Source organism: Mustelus asterias, chromosome 6 (genome assembly GCF_964213995.1).
Source record: "Mustelus asterias chromosome 6, sMusAst1.hap1.1, whole genome shotgun sequence".
Taxonomy (NCBI): Eukaryota; Metazoa; Chordata; class Chondrichthyes; order Carcharhiniformes; family Triakidae; genus Mustelus; species Mustelus asterias.
Window position 1 is genome coordinate 44,251,681 of NC_135806.1, and position 24,906 is coordinate 44,276,586.

The 24,906-nt window shown below is 43.4% G+C and overlaps 1 protein-coding gene across 3 annotated transcripts in view; it reads left to right on the top strand.

The window, feature by feature from the left end:
- The window catches only part of tstd2 (thiosulfate sulfurtransferase like domain containing 2), a 66,010-nt gene that overhangs the window by 21,315 nt on the left and 19,789 nt on the right, over window positions 1–24,906 (top strand). For 2 of the 3 annotated variants that reach the window (XM_078214248.1, XM_078214250.1), the window contains 7 exons: window positions 134–242; window positions 626–748; window positions 8,766–8,871; window positions 9,203–9,318; window positions 13,283–13,441; window positions 14,819–14,957; window positions 18,303–18,926. In XM_078214248.1, the coding sequence (XP_078070374.1) occupies window positions 134–242; window positions 626–748; window positions 8,766–8,871; window positions 9,203–9,318; window positions 13,283–13,441; window positions 14,819–14,957; window positions 18,303–18,535 (985 nt within the window). In that variant the 3' untranslated portion in view covers window positions 18,536–18,926. Of the gene's footprint in view, window positions 1–133; window positions 243–625; window positions 749–8,765; window positions 8,872–9,202; window positions 9,319–13,282; window positions 13,442–14,818; window positions 14,958–18,302; window positions 18,927–24,906 lie in introns of those variants that run through there. The other variant, XM_078214249.1, reaches the window with a different exon arrangement.

Genomic DNA, 24,906 nt, shown 5'->3' on the forward strand with positions numbered 1-24,906 from the left:
GCTGGTTAGGCTCTTTAAAATCTTCTAAATTAGCTTATCTTCATTGTATTTTTTTCATACAGATTAAAAGGCTTTTTGAATCTGTGATCTTGATTTTTTTGCATTTAAATGTGTTATATGTATTTGTTCCTAGTGCAGAGGGTGAAGTGCTGTTGTATTATTCATATTGTGATATAGAGGAACCACAAGTGATCTGCACCTGGCAAAAAACTCTATGTCATCAGCTGCACTTTACAGGCAAGGTAGGAGATTGGATGCATTTTGTGTTTTTTTTTGTATCCTCAAATTACTCTTGATTTGTCTAGTGTTTGTCACTGGTATCAGGATAAACACAATAATTATGCTGTTCTAAGAAACATTGAAGTTTTAGAAGTGTTGCCAAAGATCTGGGTTTTAGTAATTGCGGTCGTGCAGATTGCTTTGCGGTCGTGCAGATTGCTTGAAGTAGAAGCACATCAATGAATCAATCACATTTTTAACAATATTAGCATGCAAAGCTGCTTCAAGGAAATTGAGGCAAAGTTTAGACCAGCAAAAATAGATTAATTGTGGCTCTAGAAAGTGAGCCAGTAGTTTACACTGACTGTGTTGACTTGTTTAACTCAAATTGCAACATTTCTTTTAGGTCCGCATTTCTAAAGAAGGAATTAATGGAACAGTTGGTGGATGCAAAGCAGCAACTGAGCTGTACATTCAAACCATGCTTTCCCATCCACTCTTTCAAACCATGTCCACAGAGGACTTTAAGGTAAAGACAAAACTGGTCTCGTATCACTTTAAAACAATACAGAATAAAACTTATCAAATTACATCAGCTGTGGTTAAAATGAAATTTGTTAAGAACTGAAACTCTGCTTACCTCTGTATAATCCCCATCCCAACAGTTTTTGTTCCTGCTTCCACAGTCTTTTCAGAAGTACTTGATCATGCTTCAAGTCTAGGATCATAAAGGTCCAAGTGGAAATACTCCTGTAGTTTAAATGGGCTATCAAATTCACCTTAATGCAACCTACCAGTTGCAGGCTAGAACTCTTGTAACCACACTCATTGGCATGTGCATCCACGCATTCTACATCCTACTTGTGAAGAAAGATTCTTTGGTACTTAGTTCATAAGGAGCTCAATATTTTCATGACTTCCAGATTCCAACTGATGGAACTGTGAATTAGGAAATGATGCATTTCCAACAATTAAAGTATATTTTGTTTGATCTCTCTCATAGTTCCCTTTTTTCAGCACTCACGAGATAAGAACTGGATTGAATTAGAACATTGAATATTGACTTGTAGTTCTTTGAGTTTAACAGATGTAGAAACAAAATAAAGTAAATTTGGAGATTTGATGGGGTATAAACTCTGTCCTAGAGTGTGGGAGTCCAGTGCAAGGCAGGTAGAATCTTAAAATTAAAGCTAGAGAAATCGGGAAATGTGTTTTCACAGAAAGAATAGTGGAAATCTGGAATACTTTTTCCCCAAAAGTCTGAATTCTGGATTGATGAAAATTGTTCGGTAAGGATATCAAGGGATTTGGATCAAAAGTTGAGTCATTGTCATTGTCCAGAATGACAATTACACAGTCATTGTCCAGAATGGCAGAACAGGCCATGAGGAGCTGAATGGCCTTTCAGTGATCTTACATACTAATAAAGTCAGCAAGTGCATTTAGAGGATTTGATTTGAAATAGATAAGAATTATTATTAATATGCTGCTCAACTTTAAGCATAACTTCTCCTGCCCAAAATACATAATTGCTTCTAATGAAGTAAAGCCAACATCTGAAATAAAATTGCTTCAACTGAATGACCAGCATTCATTTGAGCTAAAGGTTTAACTAAAGACTAATCTGATTCCTAACCTGAAGGCCAACTTTTCCCAATACTAATACAGGAAGATTTTATGATGAATGTAAACGAAAGGAGAATGCCACCAGCATCAAAGTAAGACAGGGATTTCTTGACAGCAAGACTTGGATCAAGATCAACCAGGGCAATAACAAAGCTTGTTGAAGAAAAAAAAGTAGAAAGATTCTATGGCAAAAAAACATCCTAACTGTTTTTCCCCTGTAATCCATGGGGAGGTGTAGAATTCAATGGGTGCTGGAGTTCAACAGCAGGAAGGCAGGAGTGTAGCAGGGACTGGACAAAGTTAACGTAGAAAACCAAGATATTAAACTTAGTCCCAGTTCTGATCAATCAGGGCTGGGGTAGGGATTGCAAAAGACTTTCCTTATCTTGCAATATTCTAACACCCAGTGCAGAAAGATTAGATTTGGGGATATTTTGAAAATATCAAGACCAATCTTAGTGAGATAAATAGAAATTGTGGCCTGAACCATTTTAATCCCTGTTTTTGATTAAATCTGAACAAACTCAAGAAAAATATAAAAATGACTTGTATAAAATATAATTGGAAATTGGGCTGCACAGTGGGTCTTCTGTAGGACTTGGGTTTTAATTTAGTGCTGAATAATGGGCTGAAAGCTTTTTTGGTGATAACTGTAAGGTCCTGCTGAAATTTCTGTGGACGTTCTCGATCCAGTTCTCAGTGGCCACAGGCTCATAAAACAAAACTTCCTAAAGTCTGAAATAAATTATTAAGCTCACTGAGAGGGGAAGTAAGAATGGAGAGTGTGGGAAATTGAAATATTCACTTCGGTGCAATATATTTTGTATCTGAGATTAGTATTGAGGCATGTTACTATGGTGTAGTGGGAGCTTCACGGTATTTTGTTCCATGGTGTATCTGACCTGAGAGTGTTGATAAAAAGAAAATGTCAATTTTTCTGCATAAGTATCCTTTGCACTTTCTGTGTTTTGTAGGAGTATGCAAACATTCCCAAAACACCAATGCAATGGTGGGTGGGAATGTCAAGTGGGATGAGGATCAAAGGTTTAATGTCATTTACATACCTCTATTTACAGTAGTTCAGTGTGATTGATGTATGTGCATATTGAGCAATTTAGAAATCTGTGTGCATGCTGTCTGTGTATATGTAGATTACTTAAAATGTACTACGTAGAAACATGCTATTCTGCTCTGTTTTTAAGCGTCACAGGAGCCTTCGCCTAACCTTGTCAGGATAACCATCTGTTCCTTTCTTTCTATTTCATTTAGCTTCTCCTATTAAATATATCCATGCTTCTTGCATCAACTACTCCTTGGGTAGCATGTACCACTTTCTTATGAATTCGTTATTAAATTTATTAGTAACTATCTTACACTTACGACCCTTAATTTTGGCCTCCACCACAAATGGAAACAGCTTGTCAATCAAACCATTTTATAATCTGAAACTTCTCTATCGGGTCACCACCATTAGTCTTCTGTTTCCTAGAGAAAACAACCACAGCTCTTCCTGATAAAAATAATACTTCAGTCTGGTATCATAATGTTAATCTTTTTTGCACCTACCTCTATGCCTCTAAACAATTTTTATTATTTGAAGACCAGAACTATGCTTGGTACTCTCAAGTGTGGTCTACCCAAGGCCTTTACATGATTTATATAACATCTCTGCTTTTCAGGTGTCTCCTTTTTAAGAACAAATTCCAGTGTTTTGTTTGCATTTTTATGGATTTATTAATCTGAGTGAGTATGATAGACGCACAGTTAAGGGATTACAATATCAAAGAATGATACAGCACAGAAAGTGACCATTTGGCCCAGCATAACTGTGCTGGCTCTTTGAAAGAACTATACAATTAATGTCACTTCCTGCCCTTTTCCCATACCCTAGCAATTTTTTCACTTTCAACTATTCATTCAATTCCCTTTTAAAAGTTATAATTGCACTTGATTTGACCATTCTTTCAGGCAGTACATTCTAGATAATTCCGTATGTAATTATTTTTCCCGTCACCTCGGCTTTAAAATTTTTTAAAAATTGATTTTGAAAAAGAGATAGGACCAAACAAAGTACAATACAATGCGATGAAACAGCCCACCCCCCTCTCAGTAAGCAAACCAACAAACAAGAACTATGTGAAAGAGAATAAAAGATTCAAAAATTGCTAGTCGACAGCAATTGATTCTTTATAGAAAGAAACAAAAGGCTGTCATCTACAAAAATATTTCTCAGTGGATTATCTTGTGGTATACTTAATCTTCTCCAAATCCGAAAAAGACATTAAGTCTTCCTAACCAGGATAAGGCAGTGGATGGCTTGGGGACCTCCAGTTTAATTGAATCTGTCTGTGGGCTATTATTGAACTGAATGCAGTGATGTGCGCCTTAATCTTAGTGAAACTAGTCAGTTTGGATGGGACCTCAAATATAGCTACCAAAGGGCAAGGTTGCAATATGTCAATATTTAGAGTTTTGGAGAGAATATCAAAGAAGGACAACCAGAAACCAGCCAGCCATAGGCATCAAGGAGCATAGGCTCTAAGGAGCAAAACGTGGAATTGTTGTGGGTGGAGATAAGGAATAGTAGGGGGAAAAAGACACTGGTAGGCGTGGTCTATAGGCCCCCAAATAATAACTTGGAGGTGGGGAGGGCTATAAACAAGCAAATAATGGATGTGTGCAAAAACGGAACGGTAATAATCATGGGGGATTTTAACCTGCATATTAATTGGTCAACTCAAATTGGACGTGGAGGGCTTGAGGAAGAGTTCTTGGAATGTTGTCGGGATAGTTTCATTGAACAGTATGTTACAGAACCTACGAGAGAGCAAGTTATCTTAGATCTGGTACTGTGTAATGAGACAGGTAGAATTAAGGATCTTCTTGTGAGGGATCCTCTTGGGTTGAGTGATCATAATATGGTTGAATTTCTGATGCAGATGGAGGGTGAGAAAGTAGGGTCCCAAACCAGTGTCCTCTGCTTGAACAGAGGGGAGTACGATAGGATGAGGGCGGAATTGGCTAATGTAGACTGGGCGAGCAGACTGGTAGGTAGGACAGCTGAGGAACAGTGGAGGATTTTTAAGGAGATTTTTTTAAGTACTCAGCAAAAATATATTCCGGTGATAAAGAAGGACTGTAAGAAAAGGGATAACCAGACGTGGATAACGAAGGAAATAAAGGAGAGTATTAAAATAAAAACAGATGTGTACAGAGTGGCCAAAAATAGTGGAGAATTAGTGAATTGGGAAAGCTTTAAAAAAACAACAAAGGATGACTAAGAAAGCGATTAAGAAAGGAAAGATAGATTATGAAACTAAACTAGCTCAAAATATAAAAAATGATAGTAAAAGTTTTTACAAATATATATATAAAGGAATAGAGTGGCTAGAGTGAATGTTAGACCCTTGGAGGACGAGAGGGGGGATTTAATAGTGGAAAACGAGGAAATGGCTGAGACTTTAAATAAGTTCTTTGTGTCGGTCTTCACGGTGGAAGACACAAATAGTTTACCGAATATTAGAGATCGAGAGTTGGTGGGAGGTGAGGTCCTTAATACAATTACTGTTACTAAAGAGGTAGTGCTTGGTAGACTAATGGGACTGAAGGTAGACAAGTCCCCGGGCCCAGATGGAATGCATCCCAGGGTACTGAAAGAAATGGCTGAGGTAATAGCAGATGCGTTAATAGTTATTTATCAAAATTCGCTGGACTCTGGGGTAGTGCCGGCTGATTGGAAAACAGCTACTGTTACGCCGCTGTTTAAAAAAGGAAGTAGACAAAAGGCGGGTAACTACAGGCCGGTTAGCTTAACGTCCGCAGTTGGGAAGATGCTGGAGTCCATCATTAAAGAGGAAATAGCAGAGCACCTGGATAAGAATGGTTCGATCAAGCAGACACAGCATGGATTCATGAAGGGAAAGTCGTGTTTGAAGAATTTACTGGATTTTTATGAAGATGTGACTAGTGCGGTTGACAGAGGGGAACCGGTGGATGTGGTGTTTTTAGATTTCCAGAAGGCATTCGATAAGATGCCTCACAAAAGGTTGCTGCAGAAGATTGGGGTACACGGAGTTGGGGGTAAGGTGTTGGCGTGGATTGGGGATTGGCTATCTAACAGGAAGCAGAGAGTTGGAATAAATGGGTGCTTTTCTGGTTGGCAGTTGGTGACCAGTGGCGTGCCGCAGGGATCGGTGCTGGGGCCTCAACTGTTTACCATTTACATAGATGATCTGGAGGAGGGGACTGAGTGTAGGGTATCAAAGTTTGCTGATGACACGAAGATGAGTGGGAAAGCGAATTGTGTGGAGGACGCGGAAAGTCTGCAGAGAGATTTGGATAGGCTGAGCGAGAGGGCGAGGATCTGGCAGATGGAATATAACGTTGGCAAATGTGAGGTTTCCACTTTGGAAGAAATAATAGTAAATTGGAATATTATTTAAATGGAGAAAAATTATATCATGCTACTGTGCAGAGGGACCTGGGGGTCCTTGTGCACGAATCGCAAAAACTCAGTCTGCAGGTGCAGCAGGTGATCAAGAAGGCAAATGGAATGTTGGCCTTTATCGTGAGGGGGATAGAATATAAAAGCAGGGAGGTCTTGCTGCAACTATACAAGGCACTGGTGAGGCCGCAACTGGAGTACTGTGTGCAGTTTTGGTCCCCTTATTTGCGAAAGGATATATCGGCCTTGGAGGGAGTGCAGAGAAGGTTCACCAGGTTAATACCGGAGATGAGGGGTGTAGCTTATGAGGAGAGATTGAACAGATTGGGTCTGTACTCGTTGGAGTTTAGAAGGCTGAGGGGTGATCTTATAGAGACATATAAGATAATGAAGGGATAGGGTAGAGGTAGAGAGATTCTTTCCACTTAGAAGGGAAACCAGAACTAGAGGGCACAGCCTCAAAATAAGTGGGGGCCGGTTCAGAACAGAGTTGAGGGGGAACTACTTCTCTGAGGGTAGTGAATCTCTGGAATTCTCTGCCCATTGAAGTGGTGGAGGCTACCTCGTTGAATATGTTTAAATCACGGGTAGATAGATTTCTGATCGATAAGGGAATTAGGGGATATGGGGAGCAGGCGGGTAAGTGGAACTGATTCGCTTCAGATCAGTCATGATCTTGTTGAATGGCGGGGCAGGCTCGAGGGGCTAGATGGCCTACTCCTGCTCCTATTTCTTATGTTCTTATTACCAGAACGTGTGGGTATGGTCTGCAGGGGCAAGTGATAGGGGTGGCACGGTGGTTAGCACTGCTGCCTCATTGCACTAGGGACCCAGGTTCAATTCCTGGCTTGGGTCACTGTATTTGTAGAGTCTGTACGTTCTCCCCATATCTGCATGGGTTTCCTCCCACAGTCCGAAAGGTATACTGGTTAGGTGCATCGGCCATGCTAAATTCTCCCTCAGTGCACCCGAATAGGGGTGTGGCGACCAGGGGATTTTCACAGTAACTTCATTGCAGTGTTAATGTAAGCCTACTGGTGCCACTGAAATAAACTAAACTAAACACCTCATGCATTTGTTGCTTGTGTGGGGGAGGGACTTACTAATTCCAGCCTTGGTGAAGTGAATTCTATTCAAAACTTTAAACTGGATTAAACTTGAGTAGGCGCAGAAGAAGCTGGAGTTGACCCTAAGAAGGGCCTCCTCCCACCATTCGCCTGCAAAGTCAAGCCCAAGCTGCTCTTTCCAATCATCAACCTACCTCATATTAAGTTAATGTTTCCCTGCACCCTAGCTATGACTTAACACCATAATTTGCACCCTCTCCTTTCCTTCTCTATGAACAGAATGCTTTGTCTATATAGCGCTCAAGAAATAATACTTTGCACTGTATACTAATACATGTGACAAATCAAATTGTCATTTCTTATCTTGAGAGGAGAGGGGCTAGAGGACAGCATGAGGACATATAATCTTGAAATAGAACATCCATGAGTTTGAGGCAATGATAAAGACCTTTGCTGCTTTAATTTGTATCCTCTGTTTACCAACCTTTCTACCAGTGGAAACAGTTTCTCCTTACTTATTCTATCAAAACTCTTTTGGAGCACCTATCAAATCTCCCCTTGAGCTTCTCTGCTGTAGGGACAAATCCAGTTTTTCTAGTTTCTTTACATAACTGGGAAGAAAGACTTCAATTATCATTCCAGTAAATCCCCTCCACACTCTGGTCATCTTTCTGAAGTGTAGTCCCCACATTGACCAAAGTATTCCAACCAGAGCCTAACTAGTATTTTATAAAGATTCAGCACCATTTCCATGATTCTCTACTCTATGGAAATGGCCTTTTCAACTTTGTGTACTATACTCCAGGTCTCTCTTCCTGTACTCCCTTGAAAGTTGTACCATTTAGTTTACTATCCTACCAAATGAATCACTTGATACTTGTCTATTTGACATTTTCTCAGCAATGAGGCTGCCTGTTTCACTGGTCAATTAAGTCTTCCTGAAGTCGTCTTCTATTCTCATTGTTCATTACGTTTCCCCGTTTTGTGTTATTTGCAAACTTTGAAATTATGTCTCGTGTACACAAGCCCATGTCATTAATATATATCAAAAAGAACAAAGTACTAACACGGACCCCAAGGTTCACCACTGCACACCTCCCTCCAGTCTGAAAAATAATCTTTCACCACCACTGCCTTCTGTTCCTTAGACAGTTTCATATCCACAGACTAGAATTTTGCAAACTGGTTTAATTTGTAATCTGAGACCACCTTCTGAACCAAGAGTTCAGATTCTACCTTTGGAAACTTCAATGTTGTTTTTCACGTCCACCATTTTACGTTTCTTAATGCAATCCTGATTAATCCAAAATTTAATTTATTGCATTCCCAGCATTGATATATAAATCCATTCACACTTCATATCTCTAATACCTACAAAATAATTATTACAATAAATATTTTTCTTTAAGCGAAGTGCAGGAGGATCCCACTGTTTCCAAGATCTGCGAGTTGGAGTTTTTAAAGAGGTTGTTCCCATGGGAGTGGATCCTGAGAAGGTTTCTTATAAAGATGCTGGTAAGTGAAAGAGCAGCATGGGATTGGTTGCTGGTACATTATATAATTAAATATCTGTTCATAAATGGCACTGCAGTTCATTTACAAATTGTACCACTATTATTGTTGGCTTAAATGATAATATTTGAATACCAGAGCGGTTTTGGTATAAGAGCAGATTTTAATTAAACACAGGTTTTATCTAGTTCGATAACAAGATCTTGCATTTTTACAAATCTTGTTTAACTGAATACATGTTTGATTTTGTTATAGCCATACTAAGGTTCGGCACAGCTAAGGTTAGGCACAGTGTTTTGATTGTTTCTTGTTCATTTTGTAAATCATATCATAGGAATTCATTTAACTCCGGAGGAATTCCACAGAAAAGTAGAAGCGCTGTCCAACAATGCCCAAATCCGAAAAGATACCATCCTGCTGGACTGTAGGAATTTCTATGAGAGCAAAATAGTGAGTTTTTATTCACATGATTTTTATGTTAGTCAGTTACTGATGTTGCAAGTGCAATTTTAAAAAATATATTGGATGTCATAACAGTGAATGCAACTGAAAACAACACCAGTATGGTCAGACATTATGGGTGCGATTTTCCTGGCCTGCTGTGCTGCTCAAGTAGAACCCATTAAGACAGTGATGGGCAACTTGCAACCCTGGGCCACATTCGATACATCTGGATTCTGAGTGCAGCCTACGAGACATTTTGTTAATGGGGAGGCAATGTCCTAGTGGCATTATTGCTAGACTATTAATCCAGAAACTCAGTTAATGTTCTGGAGACCTGGGTTCGAATCCCACCACGGCAGTTAGTGGAATTTGAATTCAATAAAAAATATTCTGAGGTAAGAATCTACGGGATGACCATGAAACCATTGTCGATTGTCGGAAAAACCCATCTGGTTCACTAATGTCTTTTAGGGAAGGAAATCTGCTGTCCTTACCTGGTCTAGCCTACATGTGATTCCAGAGCCACAGCAATGTGCTTGACACTCAACCCTCCAAGGGCAACTAGGGATAGGCAATAATGCTGGCCAGCCAGAGACACCCATGTCCCACGAATGAATAAAACAAAAGTTGCACACAAGCAGAGTTGCCACATTCCGCTGATTTCTGTCTGTGTAGTTTTTTTTCTACTTGCATGACTGAGATGATATGCACATTAAGCAAGAGCAAATGAAGTGAGTTACATGCTGATTGAACACAACATTGACTGTGAGAAGCATGCACTCCCTCTGCGTCCAAAGTGTAAATATTTTAATTTTACCATTTTAAGTTGTTTAAAGTTTATTTATTAGTCACAAATAAGGCTTACATTAACACTGCAATGAAGTTACTGTGAAATTCCCCTAGCTGCCACTAACCAGCACGTCTTTCAGATTGTGGGAGGAAACCGGAGCACCCGGAGGAAACCCACGCAGACACGGGGAGAATGTGCAAATTCCACACAGACAGTGACCCAAGCCGGGAATCGAACCCGGGTCTCTGGCGCTGTGAGGCAGCAGTGCTAAACACTGTGCCACCGTGACGTAAATATCTGAGCATTTTTTATACTTGATTTCATACATGATGTATGAAATATTTGGTGTGTATTAAATTTATTTAATCTTATTCATACGGTCATGGTAAGTGAACAAGCCTGATTTCAATCTTGTGGCCCACTGAGATGAAAGAGGGCCATGCTAAATTGCCCCTTAGTGTCTAAAGATGTGTAGATTAGGTGGATTAGCGTGGGGTTACTGGATAGGGTGGAGGGGAGGGCCTGGGTGTGATGTTCTTTCGGAGAGTCGGTGCAGATCTGCACTGTAGGGATTTTATGGTTCATGCGGCCCACTCACTAGCCTAGGTTGCCCATCACTGCATTAGGATGTGTAAGGAAATTCGTACATGCAGCTGTGGTTTCAAATATAGAAAACATATTGGGGGCAATTCTCCCATCCCACTGGCCTGGTTTTGTAGCATAGTGGGCTGGGAACTCGAGTGGAGGCTGTTTTTACGGGCTCCCTGCTGGACGCCACAGCCTCCACATGTCTCTGGCAGCTGGATTTCCGGCACCGCCGGTCCATGCCAGAAATTGGCGCAGAGCTGCATAATTAACTTAAATTGCAATTTAAACACAATTTGAAGGGGGATAGAATATAAAAGCAGAGATGTCTTGCTGCATCTGTACAGGGCATTGGTGAGGCCGCAGCTGGAATACTGTGTGCAGTATTGGTCCCCTTATTTGCGGAAGGATATATTGGCCTTGGAGGGAGTGCAGAGAAGGTTCACCAGGTTGATTCCAGAGATGAGGGGTGTTGATTATGAGGAGAGACTGAGCAGATTGGGTTTGTACTCGTTGGAATTTAGAAGGCTGAGGGGGGATCTTATAGAGATCTATAAGATAATGAAGGGGCTGGATAGGGTAGAGGTGGAGGGATTCTTTCCACTTAGAAAGGAAACTAGAACTAGAGGGCACAGCCTCAAAATACAGGGGGGTCAGTTTAGGACAGAGTTGAGGAGGAACTTCTTCTCTGAGGGTGGTGAATCTCTGGAATTCTCTGCCCACTGAAGTGGTGGAGGCTACCTCGTTGAATATGTTTAAATCACGGATAGATGGATTCCTGATCGGTAAGGGAATTAGGGGTTATAGGGATCAGGCGGGTAAGTGGAACTGATCCACTTCAGATCAGCCATGATCTTATTGAATGGCGGGGCAGGCTCGAGGGGCTCGATGGCCTACTCCTGCTCCTATTTCTTATGTTCTTATGAATATTATTAGTGGGCCTGGAACTGAAGTCTCCGGGCCCACTAGTCCCTCCCACCCCGTCAGGAGTGGTTCACTCCAGCAGGGTTTAGGATAGCTCCCAACTTGTGGGGAGCTGGTGGCCCGACCCAGCTGGAGTGAAGGAGGGGGCAATCGATGCGCCCCCCCCCCCCCCCCCAAGAGGGTTGGGTGCTGGGGGGTTGCACTGGCTGGGCAGTGCCGCACTGGCTGGGCAGTGCCACGTTGGCAGTGCCAGCTTGGACCCCCTGGCATTAAATAAAGAACAAAGAAAATTACAGCACAGGAACAGGCCTTCAGCCCTCCAAGCCTGCACCAACCATGCTGCCCGACTGAACTAAAATCCCTACCTTTCCAGGGACCATATCCCTCCATTCCCATCCTATTCATGTATTTGTCAAGACACCCCTTAGAAGTCATTATCGTATCTGCTTCCACTACCTCCCCCAGCAGTGAGTTTCAGGCACCAAAGGGTGCCCACTCACCCTAGGTGCCAATCCCTAGGGGGCACCTTGGCACTGCCCACCAGGCATCAGGCAGTGCCCAGGGGGTAGAGCTTGATGGGCGGCAGTACCTCAGGGCGATGGGTGGGGGGGTCCTGCTACCACTCTGCATTTGGACTGACTGACAGAGAGGAGGGAGGCCAGTGACCGGGGCTGGCCAACAGGGTGGTTGGGGGGTGTGGGGCCAGCCTGCTGGGGGGGCCAGAGCTGCCGGGGTTGGGGGGTATCAGCCTGCTGGGGGGGCTGCAGTTGCCGGGGTTGGGGGGTCAGCCTGCTGGGGAGCTGGAGTTGCCGGGGTGGGGTGGGGGGGGGGTGGGGTGTGACGGTGTTGGGACTGTGGATGGGTGGTGCTGGCCAGCAATCGGGAGGCGAGCAGACAGGAGCCACTGCGCATGCGCCGATCTCGGTGCTGACAGATTAACACGTGTGTAGTGGTCCACTCAGTGCTATGGTGTCGGTCTCTCCAGTGCGAATAGGCATCGTCCCCTGATTTTTGTATTGATTGATGCTAGTGCACTCAGCAGTGCCCAGAGTGTTGGAGATTCATTTTGAAACTCCCGCTGAAAATTCCAATGTGATTTACTCCAATTTTTATGCGAATTCGGCACTTAGAATTTTTTTGGGAGAATTGCCCCCATTGTTTATTTAGCAGAAGTTCACATGGGGAAGGAGGTCAGGTGTCACTCCGTTGAATACGTGTTTCTCGTCCAAAGCCATTTGTGGTGCCTTCAGCACCTTCCCTTTGCCGGCCCTCCCAGACAGACATTCCCCCTCCCTCCAAGGTGAATATGCTGTCAACTGTGCCCAAATCCACTAATTACCTGGATTAGGTGAGACAGTTATTATACAGCATGGAGTGGACGACCATTTAATGAAACTGGTTGGATTGAGCTTAGCGATGAAGTGGGCTACCCCAGATTTATGTACATAAAAGCGACAAAGTTTGTGATAAAAAGTCAAAAATTCAAAATTGGTGCTGTACTGAAAAGCACTGTGAAAATATAATATCAGATTGGTTTGCAGTTTATAGTTCCTTCATACACTGAACTCTAGCATCAGCTTTTTATTGAATAATAGCAGAATATGTACTTATTTTGTAGTTCTTGTACTCTTAAGATTTTCTGAATTATAACTATTGCTCTATGTTTCTTAGGGAAATTTTCAACACTGCATTGCTCCGAATATCCGGAAATTCAGCTACTTTCCAGATTATGTAGATACAAATTTGGAATGTTTCAAGGACAAACAGGTCCTTATGTATTGCACAGGGGGGATCCGCTGTGAACGAGGCTCAGCCTATCTAAGGTCAAAGGTAAGAAAATCATTGAACACATGGGAGCATTACATGGAACATAAAGTCTATGTGATTAACTTGGCATGGCAAAATGCCAAAACCTACTGTCCATTTATGCACTTGCAGAATTAAATTACTGTAGTCCAGGGCGATTCAGTCATTTTACCTATTAAAGGAAAGGCGTATGTGAGTGGTACTGATAAAGTACTCTGTGGAGATGAGTTTCATGTAATTTTTAGGATGTGTATTTTTAGAGCTACTCCGTGGATAATTTTACACGAAGCTCTTCATTAAATTTAATCATGTGTCAATACGCTTCACACATGCATAATTTTACATTATTGGAAAGTTAATTAAGTCTGTGAAAGCAATTTAATTTTATTCCAGCCTCTTATCAAATTTGTCTTTCTGTGAATAATATTTAAATACTGATTAATGGACTGTTGGCTTAGCTGTCACTTTGTTTCTGTATTCTGGTTGTTATGTGGATGCATTAAAGCAGCGTTATCCACATTATGGCCTCTAGGTTTTGGGCGCTCACAACCCATGAAGCTGAAGTACCTTCTGTTGATGCTGAGATTTCTTGCTCTCAGGATTATCCTCATTTATGAATGCCATGGTTCTGTAAATATAGGATTACTGTATTCTTCATGTCATTGCATCTTCAGTGAATGAATCTGACCTCAGAACTTCAGGGTGTCTTAGCATTTCTACTTAAATTTTTAATATTTTGGGAACATATCTCATTGGATGTGGAGTTTTCAAATCGTCCTCATGAAATACTGAGCTCAAAGAGAAGCACAACATTGTAATTCTGATCCTGTAATCCATGGCCCCACTGAATGCAGTTTCTCACTGGTGAAGCCAGAACCCCTGGATTTGTTCTCATTTGTATGTCAGTGGTGCTCAATTTTGTGTTCAAGGACCTTTTTTCAAATAGAATAATAATCATGGATCTCTCTCCCCCCCACCCCCCCGCCCTTCTAAATTGTAGTATATAAATTACAATTTGTAAGTGCTGCATGTAAAGTGTGATGTAATAATACTCTTAAGAAAATGAGTGTTTACTTATCAGTGACATGGATGTACTGCAGCGTTTGTCTATCCTTGTACACTCCCCTCCTAGGTGAGAAACCCAGCTCACTCTGCTGCATTTGTGGCAGTCACTCTTCACTCCTGCCTCCCAGCTCACGTTTCCCAGACCCCTTGGAATTTCTCTGTGGACACACATTTGAGAACCATAAATGTATAAGGCTTAATATACATACCTGAACAACTCGCAGAGACAGAAACACTCCTGTGTTAAAGAGCAAACTTTCCATCACCCCGCTGATATTTTGCAGTAAGCATCTTCTCAATTTATTTGGTGAATACATATTCATGTTTGCAATTTAGGATGTGTGCAAAGAAGTTTACCAACTCAAAGGTGGAATTCACAAATATCTTGAACAGTTTCCAAGTGGTTTCTACAGGGGAAAGTTGTTTGTTTTTGACAATCGCTATGCTATTTCTGCAAATGATGACATTATTGCAGGTAAGTACAGCAGATAAACTTCTTACGAATTGTTATATTTGAACCACTAAAGTGATTCTTCATGTTGGGGGAATCCAGAACAAGGGGCAACTATAATAAGATTAGAAGCCATTCAGGAAGTGCTTCTTCTACAAACACAGCAGTGGAAATCTGGAATCCTTTTCTTCAAAATGTGTAGAGACACAGTCAATTGAAATTTTCAAATTTGAAATCCAAAGGTTTTTGTTAAGTGAGAATATCAAGGTGTAGGGATCAAAGGCAGGTAAAGCAGTGAAGATACAAGTCAGCTAATATCTAATAGAATTGTGGAATGAGCTTGAGGGCTGAGCCTCCTGTTTCTATTGATTCACTATTTTGAAGCTGAGTTCTGTTTAATACTTAACAGTGGAATAAACCAGAAAGTGGAATAATTTACAAATTGTACATTTTGTATCATGTGGGATTATCAGGATGGTAAATTGGTGGATGGATCTTTTCGCAGTGTATTACAATATGCACGCTCAATTTTAAACTGCAGATGAAGGGAGCAGTATGATGCTGCAGAACAATTGTTATATAAGGTCATTGGGCTGAACATAGGAAATTGTAGTTTATTAGTTGAAATCAAAACTGTCTGTTTCCAGGCTTATCTTCCCAATTCTGCCTCCAAATAGAACTCTCAGATACCTTATCTGGAGTGAAAACTAGTCAGCTCCAGTTATTCAGCCAACAATTAATGCCAATTCCACATTAAGATTTATGTTAAAAGTTCATGATTTATTTTTGATGTGGAGATGCCAGCGTTAGACTGGGGTGGGCGCAGTAAGAAGTCTTACAACATGAGGTTAAAATCCAAAATGTTTATTTGGAATCACAAGCTTTCGGAGCGCTGCTCCTTCATCAGGTGCGTGGAGAGTTGGGTTCATAAACAGGGCATATATAGGCAAAGACTCAATAGCAAGCTAATGATTGGAATGCGAGTCTTTACAGGTAATCAAGTCTTTTACAGGTACAGACAATGTGAGTGGAGAGAGGGATAATCACAGGTTAAAGAGGTGTGAATTGTCTCAAGCCAGGACAGTTAGTAGGATTTTGCAAGCCCAGGCCAAATGGTGGGGGTTACACGTAGTGTGACATGAGTACAAGATCCCAGTTGAGGCCGTCCTCATGTGTGCAGAACTTGGCTATCAGTTTCTGCTCGGCGATTCTGCATTGTTGTGTGTCTTGGAGAACGCTTACCCGAAGATCAGAGGCTGAATGTCCTTGACTGCTGAAGTGTTCCCCGACAGGAAGGGAACAATCCTGCCTAGTGATTGTCGAGTGGTGTCCATTCATGCGTTGTCGTAGCGTCTGCGTGGTCTCGCCGATGTACCATGCCTTAGGACATCCTCTCCTGCAGCGTATCAGGTAGACAACATTGGCCGAGGCGCATGTATATGTACCGTGTACCTGGTGGATGGTGTTCCAATGAGTGATGATGGCATCTATGTCGATGATCCGGCACATCTTGCAGAAGTTGTTGTGGCAGGGTTGTGTGAAAGTTGTGTGTCAGAAGACAAACATCGCTTCTCGGCCTTTTGGCTAAGATCAAGTGTGTGGATGGCAGCCCATGGTCGGCCGCACTTGGTTGAGGTCATTAGGTTACACTGAAGTTTCATATGTTTCATATGAAGCAATTTTTTAAAGCGGCATCTCGGCCTTTTGGCTAAGAGGCAAATGAGCTCAAGTCTTGGAGGAGGAACCTCCCCCTTCTCCAATCAGCTTGGCTCATGTAGATCAAGCCCAGGACAGGGTGGTTTGGTCGCTCGCCCTGTCTTGTCAGCCTGGATCTGAAATGTCTCAACTTGTTGAGACTCTGAATTTGATTTGATTGAATTGGAAAAGTATTTTTAAAAAAGACAAACACAGTACATGACCGACAGAGTACCCTTTGTCGTCCAGTACTTCCCCGGCGCGGAGAACCTATGGCATCTTCGGAGCCTTCAACATGTCATTGATGAAGACGAACATCTCGCCAAGGCCATCCCCAAACCCCTACTACTTGCCTTCAAACAACCGCGCAACCTCAAACAGACCATTGTCCGCAGCAAACTACCCTGTCTTCAGGAGAACAGCGACCACAACACCACAAAACCCTGCCACAGCAACCTCTGCAAGACATGCCGGATCATCGACATAGATGCCATCATCACATGTGAGAACACCATCCACCATGAAGGAGCAGCGCTCTGAAAGTTCGTGATACCAGATAACCTGGTGTTGGATGATTTATTTTTAGTAATCAATGCCTGTGACATCTTAACTAATGCCGCATCACTTAGAGTGTGCCTATCTCCAAGCACAATGAAGGGCTTGCGATGATTGCCACGACTGGTATGACTGACCCAGACCAGTAGAAATCTTCCCAAGTGCAGTGAGACTTGCAGCTCTCGTTTTACTGGAAGTTCAACACAATCTCCCTGGGCTCCCAGCCACCCCCCCCCCCTCTCGCGCCCGGGCTCCCAGCCACCACACCCCCCCCCCCCCCCCCCTCTCGCGCCCGGGCTCCCTGCCCCCCCCCCCCCCCCCCCTCTCGCGCCCGGGCTCCCTGCCCCCCCCCCCCCTCTCGCGCCCGGGCTCCCTGCCCCCCCCTCCTCTCGCGCCCGGGCTCCCTGCCCCCCCCCCCCCCTCTCGCGCCCGGGCTCCCTGCCCCCACCCCCTCTCACAACCGGGCTCCCTGCCACCCCCCCCCCCCTCGCGCCCGGGCTCCCTGCCACCCCCCTCTCGCGCCCGGGCTCCCTGCCACCCCCCTCTCGCACCCGGGCTTCCTACCCCCCTCTCGCGCCCGGGCTCCCTGCCCCCCCCCCCCCTTCTCGCACCCGGACTCCCTGCCCCCCCTCGCGCCCGGGCTCCCTGCCCCCCCCCCTTCTCGCACCCAGACTCCCTGCCCCCCCCTTCTCGCACCTGGACTCCCTGCCCCCCCCCCCTCGCGCCCGGGCTCCCTGCCCCCCCTTCTCGCACCCGGACTCCCTGCCCCCCCCCCCCCCCTCCCCTTCTCGCGCCCAGGCTCCCTGCCACCCCCCCTCTCGCGCCCGGGCTCCCTGCCCCCCCTCTCGCGCCCAGGCTCTCCCTCCCCTCCCCCCCCCCCCCCCCTCGTGCCCGGACTCCCTGCCCCACCCCCACTTCTCTCGCGCCCCGGGCTCCCCCCCCCCCCCCCCCGCGAACTTCAGGCTCTCAATCTTTAATGACTAAGATCCACAGCTGGTCTTATCACCGAATTCAGCATGTTCATCAGTGCTTATAACTTGTGTTTCTAATCATGTTTAAATTGTATTGCCTTTGTGAATCTATTGCTTATGAAACTATTCTTTTGTTTTTCTTCTCCAGAGTGCAGATATTGTGGTGCCCCATGGGATGAATACAGACTCTGCAGTACCTCTTACTGCTGTCAGCTTGTGTTGTCCTGCGTTCACTGTCGAGGAAAGGGCCTTGTAGCCTGTTGTACTGTGTGCCAAGAAAAGGGAAACTCAACTTCTGAAACTCAGTCAGGCCGCCCAAGAAAAGAGGAATGTGAATGTACTGAAAAACGGGTGCGAATCCCTGTTATGTTTCCACATTAGATTTTTTTCAAACTCTCCAATGTTTTAAATCCAGAGAAAAGATCAGATTTAAAACGCATTTATCCAGTAACTTTCATGACCTAGGTTATTTTAAAAGCGCTCAAATACTTTAGAATTACAGTCACTGTGGTAATGCAGGAAACATGACGGCCAGTTTGCATGTACACACCTGTCCCGTATGCAGTGCATAAATGACCAGATAACGTTTTTTAGAGGATCTGTATGACACAACAGGTTGATTTTATTTTAAAACATTTTAATAGTCCTATTTAAAACATTGATTTATTCTGGTTTTTATCAGCATGCTGCTTACAACTTAAATTGATAGCAATCATGTATTAATGATATCAATTGAATTCAAAATTATAATCAATAAATAACCAGTTCTGCATTGTATTGACTCATTCTACTTCAGGTATTTCACACTAAAAATTAATTCATGTAGAGCCACTTCAAAGTGATGCTATGTAGACTATGTTGATTTCCTGGGGCAGATAGCACTATGAACCTGACACACGTGGGTTTCCTCATTGATACAATTGAAGAAACCCATGCATATTTTGCAGGCAGTGGTTCTCAGTGCTGTCTGCCCCAAGATAATCTAGATAGTCTACAAAGCTCCACTTTGAAATGGTGTGTACAGTTGGATCAAATCGAGAGGTGCTAGATGCTGTATTGTGCAATAAATTTCTAAACAGTTTTACAAAACTGGCACTGTGGTGAATTGAAGCTTCAGTCCCTAACGTTTTAGCTGTCTAAAGACTTGAAAGATAAACTGGCCACCATTAATTTATGACATTGGCTTGACTCCAAATATACTTCTGGAACCAACGAGGGAACAGACTATTTTCGACCTGATCATGTTGTACTTACAGGACTAATTTATGACCTCATGGTAAAGGACCTTCCAGGTAAGAGTAATGATAGCAAAGATTTTTCTATTCCATTTGAGGGTGAGAAATATCGGTCTGAAACTAGTGTTTAAACTTAAATAAAGGCAATTGCAAGGGTGTGAAGACAGTTGCCTAAGGAGGATTTGGAAATTGGGTTAAGATACAGAAGCTGTGGCAGTCATTTGAGATATTTCATAACTCAATGAAGATGTATTCCATTGAGAAAGCAAGAGTCTTATGAGACGGATACATCATTTGTATCTAACTAAGGATGATTTTAAAAAGAATAGGCAAACAGCGATGCAAAGATTAGCGGTAAACCAGAAGAATAGGAAAAATTTAGAAACCTGCAAAGGATGACTTTAAAAGGATTAAGTGGAAGAACTTGGAGTGAGAGAAAACCAGCAAGAAATATAAAAGCACACAATAGAAGTTTCAACAAATATATTAAAAGGAAAGGAGTAGGTAGGTGAGCAGTTGGTACCTTAAGGGATTGAGGCTGGGGACTTGGTAATGGCAAAAAAATAGCAGAGACCTTTTCACAGAAGATGCAAAAAGCATCTCAGAAATAGTAGAAAATCAAGAGGCAAAAGAGAGGGAGGAACTTGAAACAATAAAGTTTTATAGAGAAAATAAGGAGAAAACTAATGGCTGATGTCTCCTGGACCTGGGAGCCTGCATCCTCGGGTCTTAAAGGAAGTAGCTGCCAAAAAGTAGATTCATTAGCTGTAATCTTCCAAAATTTCCTAGATTCTGGAAAGATACCAGTAGATTAGAAAACCACAAATATAACACCTCTCTTCAAGAAAGGAGGGAGACAGCAAGAAATTATCGGCCAGTTAGCCTAAAATCTGTCATTGGGAAAATGTTAGAATCCATTATTAAAGAAGTAGTAGCTGGACATTTAGAAAATCACAATGCAATCAGGCAGAGTCACCATGGTTTTGTGAATGGGAAATCGTGTTTGACAAATTTATTAGAATTCTTTGAAGATGTAACAAGCAAGGTGTGTAAAGGGAAACCAGTAAATGTAGGGTATTTGGATTTCTAAAAGGCATTCCAGTAAGGTGCCACATAAATGATAAGAGCGTATAGTGTTGGGGGAAATATAATAGCATGGATAAAGGGTTGGCTGAACTAACAGGAATCAGAGAAACAGAATAAATGGGTCTTTTGTGGTTTGGCAAGCTAGCTAGTGGAGTGCCACAAGGATAATTCAAATGTTTACAATCTATATTAATGACTTGAATGAAAGGGCTGACTGTATTGTAGCCAAATGTGCTGATGATACAAAGATGGGTGGGAAAGCAAGATGTGAGAAAGTTGCAAATCTGTAATGGGATAGTCATAGGTTAAATGAGTGGGCAAAACATGGCAGCTACAAGGCAGTTTTAAATTCCAGATTAGCCATTCATGTACCACATTTCATTCACTGAGATCTTCTCCACAGTCACGTACCCAATGTGGCTTGTCCAGCATGCAAGGAAACATGTACATTTGTCTGAAAGATTTGTCATGATTTAAGGGGCCTCCCCAAAATTAAATTGGAGTGGACTCCAGATTCTGAATGTTCATTTGGCATGGGATCTTCAGAGGATGCTGGCATAAAATAATTCTGATTCCTAGCAATTTTCCTGCCCTTCAATCCAGTAGATTTCCTGAGAGTGGAGAGCAGAAAAATGGCAGCAAGGAACAGGTTGTTAGTAACCACCCACTGGCACAAATACCTGAATTTCTGGCTTCCAAACCCTGCCTTGCTCCCAGCATGTCACTTGCCTGGAGCACCTTTGAATAGCATAAATAAGTTGACATCACACGGTGATATCATGAGCTGGGATTGTTATCTGTGCTTGGGCCTTGGCATTCAACATATTACAGCAGAGCTTCTCAACCACAAAAATAAAGTGACAGGCAACATAGAACATTACAGTGCAGTACAGGCCCTTCAGCCCTCAATGTTGCGCCGGCCAGTGAAACCAATCTAAAGCCCATCTAACCTATACTATTCCAATATCATCCATATGTTTATCCAATAACCATTTGAATGCTCTTAATGTTGACGAGTCCACCACTGCTGCAGGCAGGGCATTCCACGCCCTTACTACTCTCTGAGTAAAGAACCTACCTCTAACATCTGTCCTATATCTATCACCCCTCAATTTAAAGCGATGTCCCCTCGTGTTAGCCATCACCATCCAAGGAAAAAGGCTCTCACTATCCACCCTATCTAATCCTCTGATCATCTTGTATGCCTCTATTAAGTCACCTCTTAACCTTCTCTCCAACAAAAACAACCTCCAGTCCCTCAGCCTTTCCTCATACGATTTTCCCACCATACCAGGCAACATCCTGGTAAATCTCCTCTGCACCCTTTCCAACACTTCCACATCTTTCCTATAATGCGGCGACCAGAACTGTACGCAATACTCCAAGTGCAGCCGCACCAGAGTTTTGTACAGCTGCAGCATAACCTCCTGGCTCCGAAACTCAATCCCTCTACCAATAAAAGCTAACACACTGTACGCCGCCTTAACAACCCTATCAACCTGGGTGCCAACTTTCAGGGATCTATGCACGTGGACACCCAGATCCCTCTGTTCATCCACACTACCAAGTATCTTACCATTAGCCCAGTACTCAGTATTCCTGTTACTCCTTCCAAAGTGAATCACCTCACACTTTTCCGCATTAAACTCCATTTGCCACCTCTCAGCCCAGCTCTGCAGCTTATCTATGTCCCTCTAACCTGCCACTTCCTTCCGCACTGTCTACAACTCCACCGACTTTAGTGTCATCCGCAAATTTACTAATCCATCCTTCTACGCCCTCATCCAGGTCATTAATAAAAATGACAAACAGCAGTGGCCCCAAAACAGATCCTTGCGGTACACCACTAGTAACTGAACTCCAGGATGAATATTTCCCATCAACCACCACCCTCTGTTTTCTTACAGCTAGCCAATTCCTGATCCAAACCACTAAATCACCCTCAATCCCATGTGTCTGTATTTTCTGCAAAAGCTTACCAAGGGGAACCTTATCAAACGCTTTGCTGAAATCCATATACACCACATCAACCGCTTTACCCTCATCCACCTCTTTGGTCACCTTCTCAAAGAACTCAATAAGGTTTGTGAGGCACGACCTACCCTTCACAAAACGGTGCTGACTATCCCTAATCAAATTATTCCTTTCTAGGTGATTATAAATCCTATCTCTTATAATCCTTTTCAAAACTTTGCCCACAACAGAAGTAAGGCTCACCGGTCTATAATTACCAGGGTTGTCCCTACTCCCCTTCTTGAACAAGGGGACAACATTTGCTATCCTCCAGTCTTCTGGCACTGTTCCTGTAGACAATGACGACACAAAGATCAAAGCCAAAGGCTCTGCAATCTCCCCTCTAGCCTCCCAGAGAATCCTAGGATAAATCCCATCCAGCCCAGGGGACTTAGCAAATCTGGAAACGGTAAAAATAGATAACACCTCCTCCTTATGAACCTCAATCCCGTCCAGTCCAACAGCCTGCATCTCAGTACTCCCCTCCACAACACTGTCCCTCTCCTGTGTGAATACCGATGAAAAATATTCATTTAGTGCCTCTCCTATCTCTTCAGACTCCACACACAACTTCCCACTACTGTCCTTGACTGGCCCTAATGTTACCCAAGTCATTCTTTTACTCTTGACATACCTATAGAAAGCTTTAGGGTTTTCCTTGATCCTACCTGCCAAAGACTTCTCATGTCCCCACCTGGCTCTTAATTCTTTCTTTAGGTCCTTCCTGGCTAACTTGTAACTCTCAAGTGCCCTAACTGAGCCTTCACGTCTCATCTTAACATAAGTCTCCTTCTTCCTCTTCACATGAGATTCAACCTCCTTAGTAAACCACAGTTCCTTCACACGACTGCTTCCTCCCTGCCTGACAGGTACTTATTTATCAAGGACGTGTAGTAGCTGTTCCTTGAACAAGTTCCACATTACAATTGTGCCCATCCCCTGCAGTTTCCTTCCCAAACCTATGCCACCTAAATCTCACCTAATCGCATCATAATTTCCTTTCCCCCAGCTATAACTCTTGCCCTTTGGTATATACCTATCCCTTTCCATTGCTAAGGTAAACGTAATCGAATTGTGGTCACTGTCACCAAAGTGCTCACCTACCTCCAAATCTAACACCTGGCCTGGTTCATTACCCAGTACCAAATCCAATGTGGCCTCGCCTCTTGTTGGTCTATCTACATACTGTATCAGGAAGCCTTCCTGCACACATTGGACAAAAACTGACCCCTCTAAAGTACTCGAACTATAGCTTTTCCAGTCAATATTTGTAAAGTTAAAGTCTCCCAGAACAACTACCCTGTTACTTTTGCTCCTATCTTGAATCATCTTTGCAATCTTTTCCTCTACATCTCTGGAACTTTTCGGAGGTCTATAAAAAACTCCCAACAAGGTGACCTCTCCTTTCCTGTTTCTAACCTCAGCCCAAACTACCTCAGTAGACGAGTCCTCATTAAATGTCCTTTCTGCCACCGTAACACTGTCCTTGATTAACAATGCCACACCTCCCCCTCTTTTACCACCTTCCCTGCACTTACTGAAACATCTAAACCCTGGAACCTGCAACAACCATTCCTGTCCCTGCTCTGTCCATGTCTCCAAAATGGCCACAACATCGAAATCCCAGGTACCAACCCATGCTGCAAGTTCACCCATCTTATTCCGGATGCTCCTGGCGTTGAAGTATACACACTTCAAACCACCTCCCTGCCTGCCAGTACACTCCTGCGACCCTGAATCCTCATCCATGACCTCACTACTCTCACCCTCCTGCACACCGGAGCTACAATTCAGGTACCCACCCCGCTGCTGAATTAGTTTAAACCCTCCCAAAGAGCATTAGCAAATTTCCCCCCCAAGATATTGGTACCCCTCTGGTTCAGGTGCAGACCATCCTGTTTGTAGAGGTCCCACCTACCCCAGAAAGAGCCCCAATTGTCCAGGTATCTGAATCCCTCCCTCCTGCACTATCCCTGTAACCACGTGTTCAACTGCTCTCTTTCCCTATTCCTCTTCTCACTATCACGTGGCACGGGTAACAAACCAGAGATAACAACTTTGTTTGTTCTAGCCCTAAGCTTCCACCCTAACTTCCTGAATTTCTGCCTTACGTCCCCATCCCTTTTCCTACCTATGTCTTGAGTGACTATGTGAACCACAACTTGGGGCTGGTCCCCCTCCCCCTTAAGGATTTCGAAAACACGATCCGAGACATCATGGACTCTGGCTCCTGGGAGGCAACACACCAACCGCGAGTCTCTCTTGTTCCCGCAGAATCTCCTATCCGTCCCTTTAACTATGGAGTCCCCAATGACTAATCCTCTACTCCTCTCCCCTCTTCCCTTCTGAGCCACAAGGACAGACTCTGAGCCAGTGACCTGTACACTATGGCTTACCCCTGCTAAGTCGTTTCCCCCC